Below are 15,161 nucleotides of genomic sequence, written 5' to 3' on the forward strand. Positions count from 1 at the left end.
AGAATACATTACACCAAACCTCTCTGCTCTTTTCTTTACCAGTCCAAAGGATACTCCATTCATTTTTCTGGTCCACCTAACATTCAAACTAAAACAAAACATTGCTGACAGAAATTTGCCTATCAAACTAGCTAACTGCAAAAGTCAGCTTTTCTTCTAAAAAGATTTTTTCAGATTTTTTGCCAGATGATCCCAAATCAATTTTCTAGGTGTCGTGTCTCTCTTTTGGGGAGACATTGTTCACACTTTCCACATGGAGAACACAACTGGCGTCTTCTCAACAGGCAGACTAACATTAGCTACCCTTCAGCAGCAGTAGAAAAAAATCCTCAAGAAGGTGGAAGAAATCTCTGAAAATAACACATAACCAAGGTGGATGGCAAATCTTTGATACCAGTGACCTTCTGCAATATAACCTATAAGCTCCATTCAGCAGATCAGCCCAGCCCACAACTGCATCGTAGACATTTATTTCTACCAGCTCAGGTTCTTTAGGGATTGACTTTTGAAGGCACAGCTCACTGGCTGATAGTAATCTCTTCTCAAGTCCCTTAGCTGTTTTTTTTTTAAAGCAGAGCTGCCACACAGGCAGCACTGCTTGACTCATCACACTGAGGCTCTGTGTGGAGCAGATTTAATTCCTCTATATAGAATACTTGATATATTTATCCTGGCACTTGACTTTTTCCTCATGAGACACCATCAGAATCGTGGCAGCCTTAAAAACCTAAGCTTATTCCATATATACAGAAGGAGAATGGCTGAGCTGGCAGGATTTGCTCCACTGAGGACACACATTATCTGTGCTCCCTTCTCTCCTGCAGGTTCATAACAGCCTGAGTGGTTTCAAGTGGACCTTGCAGCTTATTTGGATCATTCTCTTCTCTTCCAGGCCAAAAGAGGGTTGGAAAGAGGAAGAGGGCAGTGAGGATTCTGGTGAGGTCTATTTGTTTAGTGAGATTTATTTCTATAATAGATGTGGTCCTGGAGTTGCTCATTTGGTGGTTAAAGTCCTTGGCAGGAATTTTATTTCTGAGTGTGTGCCTGTGGCTCCCAGAGCCAGGAATGGGAGCTCTGGTACAGCTGGGAAGCACAACAGGGTTGGGGGATCAGGAACCATCAACCCTCCGTATGAATCTCTCTCAGTTTAACAGGTAGATTTGAAATACAAATATAAGCAAAGTGTTACATCACTTTACATGTGATTGTCATGTAAAGTGTTATGTAACTAATCCTTCTGCAATACTTCCAAAGAAAATTGTTCCTGAAAATTTATAAAATGGAAGCAGAAAAATTTCCAGATGATACTGCATGTTTAGTTGTACTTTCATTACTGTTATTATTATTACATTATTTCTGAGGCTGAAATAATGAGTAACTGTGCAAGTGTGATAAAAGAATGTGTCTTAGAAGGGATATAAATGATAAATTACTATGAAACAAATGACCTTCTACTACCAAAATATCCTGTGAATTCTTAAGTTGTAACATAGAACAAGATCCCAAAGGAAAAGACAGGATAGAAGTCATCCATGTGTCAGAAATTAAATACTAAAGTAATTTTCTGGCACAAGGAGTTTTGGCTGATGCAGCTTTTTAGCCTCTCTAGGACACAGTTTTTCCAAGAAAAGTATGAAACAAGTATCTCTGGAGTCAGCTGAGCACACCATTCAAGTTCAGAGTCTGGTGCCTTCTCTTCTGAGATGAAACCCAAAGCTGGTCCCCAATAGCACTCCAATATTCTCCACTGACATTTCATAGTGTCATTTTCCTCCATTACTAACAGAGGCAAAACAAACCTTCCCAGGTTGGTTGCTAGCTTTACATTTTTATATTATTTCTTACAAAATTTCAGTCTTTTTGAAAAATGTTTCTTCCTTCCCGTATCAGGAGAGGAACTAATAATAAAACATCACTCCCATTCTTTGCTTTCCTTATGATATTTTAATTTAGTTTTTCAAGTTTTGTAAGAAAGGTGGTGTCTCATGGTTGGTGTGGGTCCATCTAATGATTACTTATAACATGTTGACAACTATGGTTTTGCTATTGTTGAAATTGTATGTGCCTTATCTTACAGCCAGAGACCACATCACAGCCCATATTTCTGCAGGTTATGTTAATTTTTCTCTACATTTCAGGTAATTTTTAAGAGCACTTAATTTATTGTGTTTTGAAAAGAATAATAAAAAGGACAATGCAAAGGTCTGTAGGCTCCTGTTAATATTCATAACTAGGGTATTTCATTTGTGGAAACCTGCATTCACTTAATCCGAGTTCTACTACAGAACTTCTGGCAAAAAGGGGGGGAAAGAAAGGAAGCAGATTTAGGCAATCCAGTCCCACATGTTCATAGCTGTGTGTGCCACAAGTGGTGAGCAATTAATGCCTGTGCCCAGTCCTGTTCAGGTGAGGGACAAAGTGGGATGGGATAATATGATCCAAATATATTTCTTCAATATCAATACAGTACTGATGAGTTTTGCAGTTATGACAGGATTTTTAAGAAGTCTTAAGTGCTGCAATGCACATTCCTTTTATCTGGGGCTCATCCCTGTAATGCAGGATCCTTCAGTGCTCACGACACAAAGGCTCTTTGCTCCCTCAGAATTCATTTCAGAGGAAGCCATTAGATCTCACAGCTGCAGTTTAATGTAGGGATTTTAGGTCATCTCAGAACTTACCCTTTTCCAAGAACAGTTTTAATCATTGTTCAGTACCTGAATATACTTTTATAATTATGCTTCAAGTGTTATTGCAGCTATATTTCAGATTTTACGTACGTAGGAAAATGCTATATTATTTTAACACTGACGGTAGAGTAAAAACCTATTCAATATTCACCTTTCAGGAAGCACAATCAAATATCCAAGAACACCATTAGACTTGCCTAGCATAAAGTTTCAAACTGCTAATGGATTTTAAATTGATGTCATAATGCTGCAATTTAAATACATGATGTTCATTAATTTTGCCAGAACTCTTTGTAGAGTAGGAGTGGTATGAAAGAAGGAGGAAGGTTGTATTTTCTCTACCTGCTTCTTTCTATCTGCTTCCCCATTTTTGATATACAAAAAAGAGTCATTACATCAGCTTGATGTGGGTGGGGGGAAGTTTATTCCAGTAGGTTTCAATTGGGTAACCACCATGGAGTTGTATCAAATTAATATTTTCCATTAAAAAAAATCACCAGGAATAGGATAAAACACATGATAGGCCTGACATTTCCTAAAGACAGATTTTATGTGACCCCTCACCAAAAATCCATAGGCAGGCACAAAGTGGAGGAAATAAGGGAAAGAAAGGTCATTTTGTTCATACACCTCCTTCTCACTGAAAGGTCAAAATTCATGTATTGAGTGAGACAGCAATATTGCAAAACAGCAGCAGAGCTTCCCACAAATCTCAAGGAGTCATCTCGGATGTGGATATTGAAAAGGGAAGAGAGATCTCATCATGGAAGGCTACCACAAGATCTTCTCCTACTGAGGGGAGTGAGGGTGGGCTCTGGATGGAGATTTTCCAGGTGAAGAATCCCCAGTTTCAGGAATATCTCCAAAGTGAAACTAAAATGTGTCTAGACATAGCGTGGCCCAGTACATACAACACTTCACATCTATTTGTATTTCAAATCTACTATATTTACTGTACATAAAGACAGTTTTCCCAAAGCTGTTGCTATGGCTACAAATCAAGGAAACCATAGCAACAACCCTGTATTATGTACAGCTTTAATTGTGGATTAAGTTATGTCTCTCTTTGCATTTTATATTAAATACTCCAATACATCTAGTTTTAATCTTTTTTTTCAGACTTTTTAATAATAAAAATCCCACAATTCTACAGTGTCAAGTCAAATACACAATACCCTTGAAAAATGTCTTTACAGCATTCCTCTGATCATACCTAATAACAGCCACATCATTGTTTTTTACTTGAGATAAACACTAACATTCACATCATCATATTTCCTGATCTTTTTTAATACAAATTATTAAACACCACCATTTTAACCACGTTATTGCTTTTCCATCATCTCATAAGATTTTTCAAGTCTCATCTCAGTCAGTCCTACCCCCCCAAAAAACAAGCTCCTCCTAACTTAAACTTTTATTGCTATGGAAAAGATTGGGGAGTTGGGCCTTTTTTAGTTTGGTTTGCCTTTTTCTTCAGAAAGCAAGTAAGCAATAGAGAGACAGGAAAAGCAGAGAAGTAGCTCAAATCTAGATTTTCTAGCTTTCTGTCACTTCAGATGACTGATTGGGTTGGTGGCAAATTATCCTAATCCCTCTGGTTTGTTGACCTTGCACTTTTAAGTACACTAAGGAGTTGACATGCAGCCAGACCCTGGAGTGCAGCCTGAGAGGAACAGGTAAAGGAGAACAGAGAACAAATGTGAAGAAAAGAAGAAGGATGTTACAAGTGGCTGAGGAACAGGAGGGAGTGCTATCAGACAGCAGGAGACACCAGTGGGTGACAGAATTCAAAGGACACTCTAGGAGAATATGAGCACATTCAACAAAGAATTCATTCAAAGAATTCTGCAAAAATATTCCCTCAATAGAAGAGAAGAGAAAAAGCCAAAATTCACATCTCTGAAAGCCTTCCTTCCTATCTTCCCTTCCATCACTTTACTTTCTGATAATTCATTGTGGTGCTGTTTCCTTACATCATTTGGTCCTTGACGAGACACCATGCGTCCCATTTTGCAAAAAAATCTGGCCACATCTGTTTGGGGCATTAGTCTGTCTCATAGAGTAAACTTTTCTGCTTATTTTACATACCACAGCAGCACAAAAAAAAATAGAAAATATCTAAATTTTATGAAATTAGCAGAAATTCAATGTATTTGACAATAAAGAAACTAATAATTGAGATTTTTCTGGCTATATTAATAGTATACAAATGCTTATTTGACAAAATATGTGTTCTAAAAATCATAGTCTGAGAAAGCTGTGAGTGTGAGTTAAGAATATGAGCTATGTGAAAGCTTTTCACATAAGCATCACAACAAAAATTCCCTCGCACAGGGAATAATTAAGTCAAGAGTGCATTTACAATAAGCAAACCATGTTCAGGTTCTTCATTATCATTTTAATTAGCAAATATTAATGCAATCTGCAAATACAACAGGGAAAACAACTAAAATTACTAAGTTTAAGGAGTCCTTCATGACCCAAGCCAAATTGAGACAAATGTGTTACAAATTGATACTGGTCACCACCTTTCAGCACATTCATTTCCATTTACTGTTAGAACTTCCAAGTGTGTTATCAAATTTAAGAATGAATTAAAGGCCCCACAAACTACTTCTAACCTCTGATGAAGTCAATGGTGAATAAAAATGGATTAGCACGCTCCTCTCCTCCCCAGTTATCAGTTCAGACTGATAGTGATCCAGTGACCATGGCAGCTCTGCCTCATTCAGATTCCACGCCTGCCACTTTGGCAGCAACTCAGGGACAAGGAGAACAGGCTGCCCTCCCATTCCTGAGGGAGGAAGATGCTGGGTGAAGCCTTAACCCCTCTGAGCTCAACAGCACCTCCCATTCCTTTCACTGGGACCACCATTCACATCTCAACAGTTCTCCTTTCAGGTGCTTGTCCTTTTCCTGCTTTATAGATAATGTACTTCGGCCTCCAAAATAGTGCTGCATCTTACAGGAGCAATGATTAAAAGCTACATATGTTTAAAAGGAGCTTCCTCCTAAAAACTGCATCTCTCTCGTTCTGAGTTCCACATTTAACCCACTAAAGGTAGGATAATAAATAACTAGTCCAATACACTTACAGGACTAAATAGATTGAAGTGGTGAAGTATTTTCATTCTCTATAAAGCTGTTATGTGAATGAATTTCACTCATTAATAACTGTAATTTTATAGGAAAAAAAACCCTAGCAGTTAATGGAAGTCTGATAGCACTTCTCATGACTGACAGTACCAGAACTGATCATAAATTATAGAAAGAGTTCAATTTTTATGTTGCCTTATTTTGAAAGATTCCATTTTACAAATATTGCAAAGAGAGTGGAAAAGTCTGAAGAAAATGCACCACCACCATCAAAACCCAACAGTGGCACTAGAAATTTTGACAACTAAGACACTTTAAAGCACGGGTCCCTGTAAAACCTAATTTCATCAGACAAGTGTTTTTATCACACAGCAAGTATTTTGCTAAGCAGATACACATCAGTGAGTTTTAAAGTACAGAATGCAAATACATACCTAGTTTTGAAATAGCTATCAAGTATTAATGCAATACTTCCAGAAAAATCCAGCTAACCTCTAGCTTTATATATTCACTTGACTCACATATTCTCATTTCACATATCACTCCCTTTTCCTCTTTCATGCCCATACAAACAAAAATGAGCTATTTCTTCTTTGGGAAGCCCAGGCAAAACGAAACATTTTTAGGACCTTATTACAACAAACAAAAGAAAATTCCCTTTTGCATTAGAGGGATTGAAGGATTGAAATTAATCTGAAAGATTTTCTTGTTTGTATAAACAAGGTTTCACTCAATAAAGGGTGATATTGAGGTCAGTTCACTGCTCTCTCCACTGCAGACATGACAGAAATTTTAAAAATTTTAAAGGTCATTTAAAGTGGCAGGAGATTCTAAAATAGCCACTTTGTTCAGAAACACCCTTGTTCAGTTTTTACACTGGGGAGGTTGTAAAAAAGCATTGGGTGGGATCAGAGAAAAAGAAATCTACTGGTCCATTTGGCCAGTCTGTTAGAACCAGGTCTTACCTCTTGTGTTTTTACATTTATATATCCATAATGAGTTTTCAGAGGCTGCCTTTGGCCATTAGAAAATGGGATCCACTTGACTCTGGTTTGTCCAAAGCAGTTTAGGATCAAAGGGAAAGTTACTTCATTTGTGAGACGAACGATGATCAGACAGAGGAATGCTGCAATGAAACTCACGGCAACAATGGACTTTCTCTGTAATAAAAAGAAGAAAGGAAATAAATTATTAAAATTGAGAGTCAGTTTTAATAAAAAAATACATATCTTCAATTGGAGGATGAAGGAAAAACACTTGAGAAAGCTTTACGTGAAATTATTCCTCTGGTAGTCACCTTGCTGCAGGAGCACAAGGAGACAGGTGACTGGATTGTTTTATTTCAATAAATTTGCATTTCAGAGGTTTGCAGAGTTTCTTTTAGAACGGGTTGCAAATGAGTCAGTTTTGCTGAGAAAAAAAAAAGGCTTTTTTAAGGTTCAAAAAACATCTATCAACTTTAAATTTTATTCGCATTTGGAATAAAGATTTTATGTAAACATCCACACCAAAGTCTTCACTCAACATCATCCATCTTCCAGTGATGACAACACACAAAAGGAAAATGCCATCTGCAGTGACACCACACAAAGTTTAATGGAAAGATTACCATCCCCACAGATCATTCCATACAACAGAATTCACACTATAACTTTAAATACTTAAGAATAAATTGTTGGTGAAGTCAGCCCCACATTCTGCCTTATTCCAGGTTTATGAATTTACCAAGTAAGGTTATTATTTCGGACAAGACGATCTCCATTGTTAATAATTCAACCAATCTGAAGCCTGTAATTAGTCCTCCCCTTTCACCTCTAGCCCATGCAGTCAGCTGGACTGGAGAATGTAATCACAGAAAGATCACAGCTTGGCCCCTGGGTAACTCCCCAGTCTGCTGGTGAAACACCTGTGAGAAAGTAGGATGCTCTCCTTATTTTTAGCTATTTTTTAATACTGCATTCAATTACTTCTAGACAAATTACTTAAGGACAATCATGTCAGTTGGCATGTGTAAAGATTCTAGATATGATATTCTATTGAAAAGATTATTTTCACATTTCCCCTGTGGGAATGAAACAATTATCATTTACACATGTTTTTACTGTACTTTAATTGCATTCTAGGTTTACCTACTTTGCCACAGTTTAATTACTCTACTGAAGGTAACTCTATCATTGTAAACAGTAACATTTAGAGAAAATACAGGGGGGAAAAAAACCCATTTGCCTAAGGGCCTATGCATAAGTGTATAATAACACTTAATGCTGAATGACAGAATCTGATCATCCCAATTCCCACCTACCAGCTAATTCCCAACTAACCAGCACAGAACACATTTAACATCACTTATTGTACAAGATGGCAATAAGATCACACGTGGTGCCATGGTAAAGGCAAGCTCTCCCTGCAACCAGATAAGATTAATCTGTCCTTGCACAACAGTGAGAATCACAATGAGCCTGCAGCAAATGGGAAGGCTTGTTATGATATTCCCACAAAAAAAAAGGAGTTAACAAAATAATCCATTGCAGGGGTCAATTGCCTGGCTCTGCGTTCTGATGTACTGGGAGGTTACAACTTATAAGATAAAAGCAATGAGAGACTGGGCTGGAAGGTTTGGGTGCAGGAGGTCACTGTGAGGAGAAAGGAAGAGGAGGATGAAGAAGTATTGTGGCAGTGTGATTCAGTGAGGAACCTCAGCCAGCTAATGGCTGTGCAATGTAAAATTAAACCCAGCAAATCTTCAGAGGGCAGCGCAGCAGCCACAACCCAATCGCAGCTCTCAGAATTCATGGAAGCCACTGCACTTTTCATCATCTGCATTATAACAGATTTACATTAAATTGCAATAAAATGGCTGGGGAGCACTTCTGTGTCACTTCTCTTTGTAGCAGATGGAGTCAGAAACATTTAGCTATATTATCAGAGCCTTGTAAGTGCTAAAAGCAGCCAAGATGTGCGGTGCAAGTGATAATCACAAAGCAATGAGAGGGAGCATGGATTAGTCATATTATTTATTGCAAATCAGAATTAAAATATTGCAAATATTTAAAGGGGACTCTAGAGTCTCATTCCACTACATGAGCATGTTTCAATCAAAACATCCACAGCAGGAAGCAAGATTGCTTGTATGATGCTACTACCCCATTTCCACATACCCTATCTTCCTGGTTTATTGAATTTCACTTTTTACTTCCTTTATTTTGTGCAAATCTGTTCTGAACTTAATAGTAGCGCAATCAGCTTTATGTGCTTCTCACAGAGAGTTGTTCTAAACAGCCCTTTCCCTGAGAAACATTCAATTGTGTAGCTAAATTTCTTGGCCTTCACTACAAACCCACCTGATTTTTATATTTCTTTTCTTTAAATGTACTGTACTACCAGATGAAAGAAAAAATATGGCCTTTTGGTTTTATATGTAAGAAAATATTGTTTGAAAATGAAAACAGCAAAGATTTTTCTCTGTGTGTTGCTTAGCCAGAAAGAATTTGCACTAACAAGAACACTCAAATGAGAGAAAGGAATTTTTACAACAGAACGGAATTAAGGCATCTGTTGAAATTGTTTTTGAAAAAAAAATCTAGCCATATGCAAACACAATGTTTACTTATCAACTTGTACAAAGGATGTTGGTATTAAGTATTCAGTTCCCCTGCAATTTTTGTTGAAGGCACGAGATCCAACAAAAGCCATTCTCTGTGGGAAAGACTACTGCAAACTGGCATTTCAGTGGCTCCAGAAATTTCACTGTAAAAATACTGAAAAACACCAAAGCACATACTTTTTATCGTTTCAGCCTTCTTAAAGCACCAAGTAAAGAAGTCGGATCAGTGGCCACAAGTATTCTACAGAGCACTTCCAAAAGTAATTCGATTCCCTTAAGTCCCTATGTTCTTTACCTGCTCATTAAAAGAAAAAACAAAATACCCAAACCTAGGTGCTATTTGTCATTAACTGCTTCTTGTAAAATCTCCTTTCCTGCAGACAAATGGATTTTGTTACTGGTCCTCTGATAAAACTTAAAATTTAGCATTTGAGAATCCAGAAATTCTACATGTCATTGGGATATGACAGAGAAGTCTGAAGCTACATACAGGGATGAATACCAAATTGTAATTTGTCTCAAAATTTGTCTGCATCAACATTTTAAATACTCACATATCCTACCATTTGGGAGAGCTTAACCAACACTAATTAGTAAGTCAGCAGAGAAACAAATCTTATTCCTTCTCAATTTTCAGTTCTCATGAATGCAAATTGTCTCTTAACAAAATAAATGTTTCTCTAACATGGACATATACTGTGCATGAATCTCAATCAATCCTTTTTTTTTTAAGCTAATCTAATGTAGACATTTTGATACTGACAACATTTACATAAGAAATGTATATCAAGTTATAAACATCTTTTAAATGTTTCCCATTTTTTCACATACTCAGTGAGGGGTACACAGTAAGACATATGTTAGAGAGTTTCTTACCTGGATGACTTGCATGGTATATTAGCTATTGCTACATTTTATTTCAGTCACTATAGTGCCTTACTAGCCTAGATGGCAGTGGCAAAAATAAAATTACCCTTCTCATGAATACAGGATCCTCTAGCAGAAGAGGGAAGGAGTTTACCTTTAGTTAACGAGACTAAGTTTACCTACAGGCTCATTCCCAGTTTAAAAAGAAAATAAAGAAAAGTGGTAGAAGAGGAAAAAGTTGAGATCAGAGTACCTGAACTGCAATACTTGAGACCCCACTGGGCCAAGATCTCTCACTAGAACTAAACATTTTTTTCTAATTCTTTTTATTCAATCCCCACCACAGCCCCATCCCACTTTTGGTGTCAGTTATTTCTCAGGCACCAAGCTCATTCTGTCTAGCATGTATATCAAAATCAATAACTAGCAGGCATGAATCACATTCAATTTATATCTAGGTTGTTAAAGTAAGAATTGAAATAAAACCAGGGGTGTCATACTACTCTGCTGGATAGAATTTAATTAAAAACTTCATGGGAATAAAACAGTAACTACTTTCAGGGGTATAAATATTTGGCAACATAGTCCCTAGCACTATTTATACGCTTCATATCATCGAGTTTTGGCTAATTACCAGTGCCAGAGTGATTCATTAGTTTCAGTTTGGCAGGAACTTGACAGTCTGCACAAGTTTTAGTCATTTTTCTTTCATAATATGTTAAGAAGTGAGATGACAAGAATATTTTTTTTATAGTTCAATAATACCTGACAGAATACTAAGACATAAACATTTTTTGTGTTGTATTCAGTTGTCTGGGAGGGAGGGAGGGAGGAAATATTTTCAGCATAAGAAGATAATTTCTTAAGTTGTAAATTTTGCTGAGATCTGTACTAAGTATCTTTATTCTGCTTTCCAGCCAGAGCACAGCACCCTGCCACCTGGCATGTATTATATGGCAGAGACTATCAAACCACTTCACAAGCAGGAATAAATCCCCATCCTAGTGAGTTTCACAGTAAAAACCCATTTCACAGGTGCATAAACTGAGGTTGAAATCAACTTCCCTAGGATCACAAAGAACTCAACAGAAGATTTTTACTCAACTCCTAATCTTTCATTCTAGAACTATTTTGTTTTTCAGGCTTACTGTTTCCATAACAAGTAGCTGCCTGAATTTGTTAAAAGACAAAGTTGAACACGATATTATGGAAGATTCCAGTAAAGAACCCTGGGCGCCATGCCCCAAACAGTAATTGCAAATAAGCCTTTTTTCATAAATTGATTTTCTTCAGTAGTCATTCTTTCTTTATTTCTTAGATACACGGCAGTGCTGAGCTTGGAAGGACAAATGAAAGGTAAAGACTTATGTGAGGGCTTTGGGTCCCTTGGATGACACAAGATGCAGTAATATTGTATTATTTCCACAATTCCTGTCTTTACAGGCACAGTGAGTAACTCAATCACTTTTTAATATCTCTGCACATCATACCATTTTCATTATAGGACTGATGCAGGGTTTCAGTTTTTACTCAAGTATAATACCAAATGAAAACAATAATGGCTACACTTACTGAATTTGTTTCAATTTGTAGACCACTATATGTAAAAAATAGTTTTATTTAATTTTGTCTTTTATAGTCTTGAGCATCCCATTTAAAAGCTACTTTCTATTACAACAGAGCATTAAATGAAATTCTTTCAGCACTCTGGTTCAGTGTACCTTACTGATTTCACAAGTATTGGAAAAAAACATGCCTTCCAGCTACTTCTTTTGTCCTGAAACTCCCTCTAACAGGGCTGCTGAAGAGACAGTCAAGCAGGGGTCCTAGAAGTCTTCAAAGAGAGTAAGATATAAAGCAAAGATCCTTCTAGAAACAGTCATGTGTCAAACATCATTTGCATAAAATCAGTAGCTGAAGATTTGCTTTCTTCCCTTCCAGAAGTGAAAGTTAACCTGGATATGTTCAAAGACTCCACAGGAGACTGCTCTCAGTGTTTCTCCCTCAGGAGGAGAGAAGAACAAAGCTGGTAGGGTTTATATCACCACTAATATCTCATTTGGGTTAAAAACCAGTAAAATTAGGATTAAAGCAATTTTAATTTTTTTTAAGGACATTTTTGCTAAACTGGAATGTAAGCAGCCAGGAAGCTGAGAAATAAAAGCAAAAATGAAGTTCAGTGATGAAGAAGTAATGCAAGAAATACAGTGCACCTAAAAATAGGTAGTTACAATGAAAGAAACATGTGAGTTTTATCCTGAATGTGTTTCTCATAAGAAGGCACCCTGAACCAGGACTGTGTTTGGGGACTATGGTGTTTAAGCAGGTATGAGTAGAAGACATGTAACTTCTTGCACACCTTCTCTGCAGGAGCTCTGGCCTTTTCTATGGCTAAGGCACATCAAGGACTCTCAAAACACAGCTCATTGTACCTCTTGTCTTCTTGCCATTTGTTAAAACTTTGTTACTTAATTCAGTTTTCACCATAGTTCACAATTCACAGGTGGTGTGTCTAGGTTCATAGCAGCTCAACATATTCAACCACATCTTTCATTAAAGCCAAAACTGTGCAGAGTGGGTTCAGGTTTACTGGGGTAAGACCTGAATGAACAAACAGTAATCAGCATAGTCCAAATAACTGATGTACCAGCAGCAGTCTGTATTAAAAACCTTATATAAGAGATAATCCTCCTATATGTAATCTCCTTTTATTAGTCTCAGGTAATTGCACAAGTTTCTTACACACAGCATTTTCATCAAAAAGACACTTATTATTTACTTACTTATTTAGGCAATAATATGAAATTATGTAAGGTGAAGAACTTCCAAGTTTCAAGGAGTAATTGTTGATGTATTTTGAAGGCCTTCCATATGCTATCACGCATAAGAAGATACAATATTTGAAAAGCCCCAGTGATTCTGAGGCCTTCAAATTGCAAAGCATTGCCAGATTTCAGGAATTACTTTGTGCCACTATTCCCTCTTGAAAAGGAGTATTTATTTGTCTGGAGATATTCTTACCCCTTCAGCCTTTCCAGACTTTGAGCTCCCCACATCCTACAATTCCTGCTCTTGGTTTCATCCTTACTCCAAGCTGAACCTGTATTTCCTTCAGCAGTCTGCTCCTGGCCCAGGGTTCCCTATGCCAACAGCCCCATTCCAGCAGGAGCAAACCCACCATTAGCACAGCCCCAGCTCACACACCACAAGGTCACACCACCACCAAAGCAACCTGAACTTCTGAGCAAGGCATGCCTTTGGCTAGCCTGCTACTCGATTTATACTGCAGCTGAAAGCTGACCAGTAATTTAAAATATCTATCCCCCATAAAATCCCCATGGCAGCAAAGCACACTTTAAATAAGGTTGTTGATTTTTCATTCTATAAGATCTGTTAAGAATATTTAATCTAAAACTCCAGTTACTGAGTCACTGATGTCCTTCACAACTAGGGTGAACTTCATCAGCAGCTGTGGATGCATATTATATAAACACTAATGTAGTCTCTGCATGATAAAGTGGTATTTAAAAGGAGAAAAAAAAGAAAAGCTCTGCAGTACAGCTCTCAAATGGTGATTTTTTTTTTTCTGGTGCTGGATTATTGCCCAGCCCTTCTTATCAATACCTTGGCAAGCTTTCTGACACACACAGGCTGACACACGCTTCCCTAGAATAGAACTGCTGGTACAAGAATTTGTGATCTTTCAACCTGGCAGTTGGTTGTTACTACTTACTGAAGTAGTACCTGATTGTAGCTATTTTTCACCTGCTGAGAAAAGGTCAAAGAAAAAAACCACCCATATGTGAGTATTAACTCTTACCCTGCCAGATATACCTCACTCAGATGACCTCTCTTTCTCCTCTATAGAAACATACAAAGATTCATGATCAGCAACATCTTAAGACTGAATCTGTAAATGAGGGACTTTCACAAACATTCTGAAAAGCACTCTATAGATGACAACATTTTCATGAAAATCTTCCAGAGATAGACTAAAAAATGCATAAACCAGTTGAAAAACAACAACAAAAAGCCCCACAAATACATCAGGAGAAATTCTTACAAGACAATAAAATACCAGCAGACTTCTGGTCAGCAGATCTTCATATCTGAAAAAAAGATGTAGCTATTAAAAGTCTTTTGTATTTCTCTGCTGTTCTACAGGAAATACCAGAAATAGTAAATTTCTTGTTTCAGAACTCACAGGAAAGGTAATTTGATGGCTTCTAAAGTGAAAGTGAGAAAAATTCAATTTTTGCTTGCAGCAGTAAAATCATTAGTGCGATTGGTATGCAGCAGCAGGAATGGATGTTAATCACATACCTGTATGCTTAGTAAATACTACACTGGGACGTAACCTCTGGAAGTACTAACTTCTAGATAAGAAAGAAAATAATCAGACAAATAAAATTAAACACTTGACAGCAGCCCAGAGGCAGAAGAAATGAAAGTAAATAAAATGTTGTAACAACCCCACATTCTCAGGCTGCACATCTGTGAAGAAAATGCCTTTTGCTGGAAACCTTCACTTGCCTGCAGCTCACTTCTGCCTGTGGGGGAAAGTTTATGCTACACAGCAAAAACTGCATAACCAGAAATTCACACAAATGAATTGTAATGGCCTACCACCATCTGGACAAGCCCAGACTTTCTCCACTGAATTTTCTTCTGTAAAGATCCCTGACTGCCACAGTGGACTTGAAATTAACAAAAAATTGACACCGTGCCTCTGTTTCCTTCTAAAAGCCATTTAACAGTGGAAGACAGAGGAGATCTTGCCCAGCCTGTTACTTGGCAGGACTCTTGCTCTGGCCCTTCACACCAGCCTCATCCCACACCATTCTTTGGGAGGACAGCACTTTTGGAAAGTTCCTCTGGATGTTCTCTCTGCCAGTCTCTGC

The 15,161-nt window shown here is 37.5% G+C and overlaps 1 protein-coding gene across 1 annotated transcript in view; it reads right to left on the minus strand.

The window, feature by feature from the left end:
* The window catches only part of ST6GALNAC3 (ST6 N-acetylgalactosaminide alpha-2,6-sialyltransferase 3), a 207,996-nt gene that overhangs the window by 102,909 nt on the left and 89,926 nt on the right, over positions 1–15,161 (minus strand). Inside the window, exon 2 of the mRNA XM_054286063.1 lies at positions 6,755–6,949. Coding sequence (XP_054142038.1) covers positions 6,755–6,949 — 195 coding nt within the window. The remainder of the gene's footprint in view (positions 1–6,754; positions 6,950–15,161) is intronic.

The sequence above is a fragment of the Melozone crissalis genome, unplaced genomic scaffold, assembly GCF_028551555.1.
Source record: "Melozone crissalis strain CALT ecotype California unplaced genomic scaffold, PUWL_Pcris_2 ptg000045l_1, whole genome shotgun sequence".
Classification (NCBI taxonomy): domain Eukaryota; kingdom Metazoa; phylum Chordata; class Aves; order Passeriformes; family Passerellidae; genus Melozone; species Melozone crissalis.